Here is a 5,000-nt window from a genome sequence, read left to right on the forward strand (position 1 = left end):
AGCCAGAAATCTTGCTGATTGATAGTGGATCAAATACTTATTTCACTTGTTAAAATGCAAATCAATTTATAACTTTTTATTATTATTATTTTGTCTCTCACTGTTAAAATAAACCTACAATTACAATTACTGATCATTTATTTGTCAGTGGGCAAGCGTACAAAACTAGCAGGGGATCAAATAATTATTTTCCCCACTGTATATATAGCTTTAGTCTAAACTCCTGCCATAACTATTGGAAAATCCTTATCCCCTCATGACTGGCTTAAGGGAGAAGTAGGAAACTGAGATATTTAAGTGATAACACATCAAACAGAGCTGTTGGGGAAGAGACCTGGCATTTCAATAATGAAACCATTTCCACCTAATTCTTTGCATTTTGCACTAATCATGGGTGAGAAGAGAAATATGACTGTAAGAGTCCTCAGTAGTATAACGGAACATTCGCACCCTGAGGCAATCAGGAAACAATAAGATGTGTGGAGAATTTCCATATTGTCCTCATCAGTGCCAATTAGTTATCTCAATTCCGCTGCATTGTTTTGCAAATTTACATTTAATCAAAGTGTGTTCCATAATCCTGTCTAATTTACAAAGTACCATGTTACGACAAAGCCTGCAATTAAAAGATGTTAAGAACAATCCTGACCTTGTTTCCGTGTGTTTTGGGACACACTGTTTTTGTAATGCAAAGAGTCTGTCACCATTTGAATGAAGACTTTAAACTCCAAATACAAGGGTCAGAGGCGGACAGAGTACACAGCTTCATTACTTGAGTAAAAGTACAGAAACCCCTTGCTAAATTTTACTCAAGTACAAGTAAAAGTACTACAGTCAGATGTCTACTTAAGTAAAAGTACTGAAGTACTTGTTTTTAAAAGTACTTGAGTATCAAGAGTACAAGAGTACATTTTCTAAATATTGCATTACTACTGCAACAGTGCTTACATTTATGTACAGAAACGTCCTACATGGAGTTATGAAAAATGTTAATGTTAATACATTAGAGAATGTAAAAGGAATTGAAAGTAAAATCAAGTCATTTTCATCTTTTTACCATGTTGCTTTATTTAACATTTCTCACTTGCCCACAAGGCAATAGCACAATGGCAACGCTCTGACAAACCTCTGCTAGAGTTTTAATGGATTTTTTGCACCCACATTTGAACCTGACTGTGTTAAACACACATGAATTATTACACATTAATGTGTAATATCACAAAAGAAAATTCAGCTAACAATTGTGTGTACATGTGGATTTCTCTGTTTATTCATCAATCAAATTAATAAACCTAAACCAGCAAAGAAGGCAATATAGCAATGGTGACACAACTCTGAACTGGGGCCACTGGTTGGCACATTCCCGGGATGGACCTGCTGCGTCTTCATCCATTGTTTCGTCCATGGTTTCGTCTCTTATCTAAAGCATTAACTGACCATGGAGTTGACTTTGGCGGAAAGCTGAAGGTGATTGCTGATAGGCTGTCCCAATTAGTGGCGCCTGCACAATCCAATCGTGTTTGAGAGGGAAACAACAAATTGAGGGTTTCCGAGATTTTTCTTTTTTCCGTTTTTCAGAAGAAGTAATGGGTACTCAGGGTTATGGATAGAAATGTAGCAGAGTAAAGAGTACAATATTTGCCTCTCAAATGTACTTGAGTAAAGTCATGAGTATTCCCCAAAAATGATACTCGAGTAAAGCACAGATCCTTCAAAATTGTACTTAAGTACTGTACTCAAGTAAATGTACTCCGTTACTGACGGCTCTGACAAGGGTTTACAGTGTTGTGTGTGTGTGTGTGTGTGTGTATGTTTGGCATGAAAGTTGCATAGAGCTGGGAGACTTATAAAAGGAAATACGATGAAACGAACATTCCCTTGGCCATTCTGTGGTCCTGCATAAAACACAACATACACCCCACTTAGATCATTTCAGGCTACATAGACACTCAGCAATCATTTGGCCTGTCATCTCACCACAGACATCTAAGCATATGCATGAAACTGAAAAAAGTATGTCTCTGCTGAAATGCTAGTTAGATTTAGCACAAAGAGACGGGAATGACAGGAAGATGCTTTTAGCCTCAGAGTAACCTGAGTGGAGAGCTTGAGCTGTCAGCTTCAGTCAAGGGATTCGTCAGAGTTCAAGACATCTTTATTTCATTCTTATTTCACATCTCTCATAACTAGCTTTACCTTCAAGTTCCTCAGCGGAAAACGTGCGCCGTACCAATTTTAAACACACCCTTTGATCTTTTTCTCTGCAGACTGTTCCAAGCCCAGTGTCTCCAAGGGCTCCTCAGCCATGAACATGCCCCAGTCATTTGGCACTGCGATGGGGTTTTCTCTGTCAGAGACCCTGCCTGCTGCCAGCCTGCCTAATGTGCCCCAGAATGCTTCGGATCAAGGATCTCTGTTAACTGCTGAAGACAGCATCACTTACTTAGCACCCACGGCAGACACCAATAAATGCTGGCCCATCCGGCCGACGCTGCGGAATGAACTGGACACATTTTCAGTTCATTTCTACATCTTCTTTGGACCCAACATCTCCATCCCTCCAGACCGGGCAGCGATATTTGCCATCAACCTAATGCCAGTGCTGGACAGCGGAGGAGTCCTCAACATGGAGCTCAAACTCAATGTAGTAAGTTGAAATGATTCAAGTCTTTCCAAAGGAGTTGTTTCTATTTAAATGCTATACAAACATTTAAATGCTTAAAAAGTTTGCATATGTGTTTTCTGTTCAGTGTAATTTAGGATACACCAGGCTTTTATGGCTCATAAAGTATGATAAACACTGCTGTTCAAAAGTTTGGGATTAGTAAGATTTTTAATGTTTTTAAAAGATGTTCCTTCTTGCTCATTAAGGCTGCATTTATTTGATCAAAAATACAGAAAAAACTGTAATATTGTGAAATATTATTACTATTAAAAATACCAGTTTTCTGTTTTAATATACTGTAAAATATAATTTATTCATCTGATGCAAAGCTGAATTTTCATTATCCGTTACTCCAGTCTGTAGTGTAACATTATCTTTCAGAAATCATTTTGATTTATTAACAATATGCTGATTTATTATCAATGTTGGAAACAGTTTTGCTGCTTTTTTTTTTTTTCGGAACTTGCACTGTTAAAAAAAAAAAAAATTGTTGAGTAAACTAAAAATAATTTGTTACCCTGCTACCTTTAAATTTTAAGTTTTAAATATCTAAGTTGTCACTTTTTTGAGTTGACTGAACTTATAAATTATAAAGGCAGCCAGGTAACAAATTATGTTAAGCTGATTCAACAAATAATTGTTTACAGTGTGTAATACTTTTTACAGGATTCTTTGATGAATAAAAAAGTATTCAAAATAGAAATATTTTCTAGCAATATAAGTCTTTACCACTACTTTTTTATTCATTTAGCACATCCTTGCTGAAAAAAAAATCTTTAAAAAATGAATAAATAAATACCCCAACATTTGAACTGTAATGTGTATTATATATATATATATATATATAGTATGTATATTATGTTATATATTTTTTTTAAAAAAAGCTCTTCTATTTATTTTTATTTTTATTTTTATTTTTTTAATTTTTACTTTTTATTCATTAAAGTATCCTAAAAAAAGTATCACAGGTCCCAAGAAATATTAAGCAGCAAAGTTTCCAATATTGATAATAAATCAGCATATTAGAATGATTTCTGAAGGATCATGTAACACTAAAAAAACTGGAGTAATGATGTTGGAAATTCAGCTTTGCATCACAGGAATAAATGAGGTTTTAAATTATTTTAAAATAGGAAGCCATTATTTTAAATTGCAATAATGTTTTTTAATTTTAAAAATATGAATAATATTACAGTTTTTATCTGTATTTTTGATCAAATAAATCCCAAACTTTTGGACGATAGGCAAATAGGGAGCTCACACTCAAGAAGGAAGAAACACCTACATTTTATGCAGAAGCCTAAACTGCTATTTATATGACCAAAAAGTAAGATGAGATTCTGATAGCTTGTAATGTAAATTGATGGTCAGTATAGCAGGCTACTTACTGTACAAAAAAAACGAATGTCAATATTGCACTCTTAAAAAAAGGTGCTTCGCAATGCTATAGAAGAACCTTTTTTGTGTAAATGCTTCCATAAAGAACCTTGAACATCTAAAGAACCTTTCTGCTTCACAAAACGTTCTTAGTGGTGAAAGAAGGTTCTTTAGATAATAAAAAGGTAAGAAAGAGACTGAATGGTTCTTTGTGGAATCAAAAATGTTTTTTTTTCTAGAGTGTATGTCTTATTAAGGTTATCTTTAAACCCTTATTTTTGTAATCAGAACCCTGTATTTTTTTCTGGAGAGCAAAAAAAATGCAATGCAATACAGTGATGATTGAGAGAAACAAATAAACATTTCTCAAAAGCCTAATGTATCATACTCACATTTTAGTGTGATTTTTCTAAAAAGTATCTATGGATAATCAAGTAAACCCAAGTTGATTTAGCACAGTACATTTTCTTTTTTTTTTTTCTTTTTTTTTAGTTTTTATTGCAAAGATATACAATTCACAGCATCTGTTTATGACATTTGTCACTTTTACTGCATTTTCCTTGAATTCCCTAATCAGGGAAGAAATTAAAAAAACTGATCAAAAAGTTTCTCATGACAATGACAGATCAATATCTCTCTTTAAATTTTGAAATGTTACTAACAATCTAAAATGTACTGTTAGATTTACTTTATAAAATCAATAAAGATTTCACAACAAAAAGACACTTACATTCTGGAATGATACTAAAAGGCCTTTTACTTTGCAACAAAAGTATGAACTATCAATCACAACAGTGTAGTAACGTAGTAGACTATGTAAATGTTTTTCAGCAAAGTTTTGATCATGTTAATATTTTAGAGGCATTAGAAATTCAGTAGGCCAAAACCGGTTTCATTAAAGGTAGACAAGCATCAAACAATACCCGCAGACTCATAAACCTAATTCACCACTCATCAA

At 33.8% G+C, this 5,000-nt stretch overlaps 1 protein-coding gene across 1 annotated transcript in view; it reads left to right on the forward strand.

Moving 5' to 3' along the window:
- Positions 1–5,000, forward strand: part of tmem8b (transmembrane protein 8B) — a 183,651-nt gene that overhangs the window by 136,137 nt on the left and 42,514 nt on the right. The window contains exon 6 of the mRNA XM_073840667.1: positions 2,268–2,647. Within this exon, the coding sequence (XP_073696768.1) occupies positions 2,268–2,647 (380 nt within the window). The remainder of the gene's footprint in view (positions 1–2,267; positions 2,648–5,000) is intronic.

Source organism: Garra rufa, chromosome 5, assembly GCF_049309525.1.
Source record: "Garra rufa chromosome 5, GarRuf1.0, whole genome shotgun sequence".
Classification (NCBI taxonomy): domain Eukaryota; kingdom Metazoa; phylum Chordata; class Actinopteri; order Cypriniformes; family Cyprinidae; genus Garra; species Garra rufa.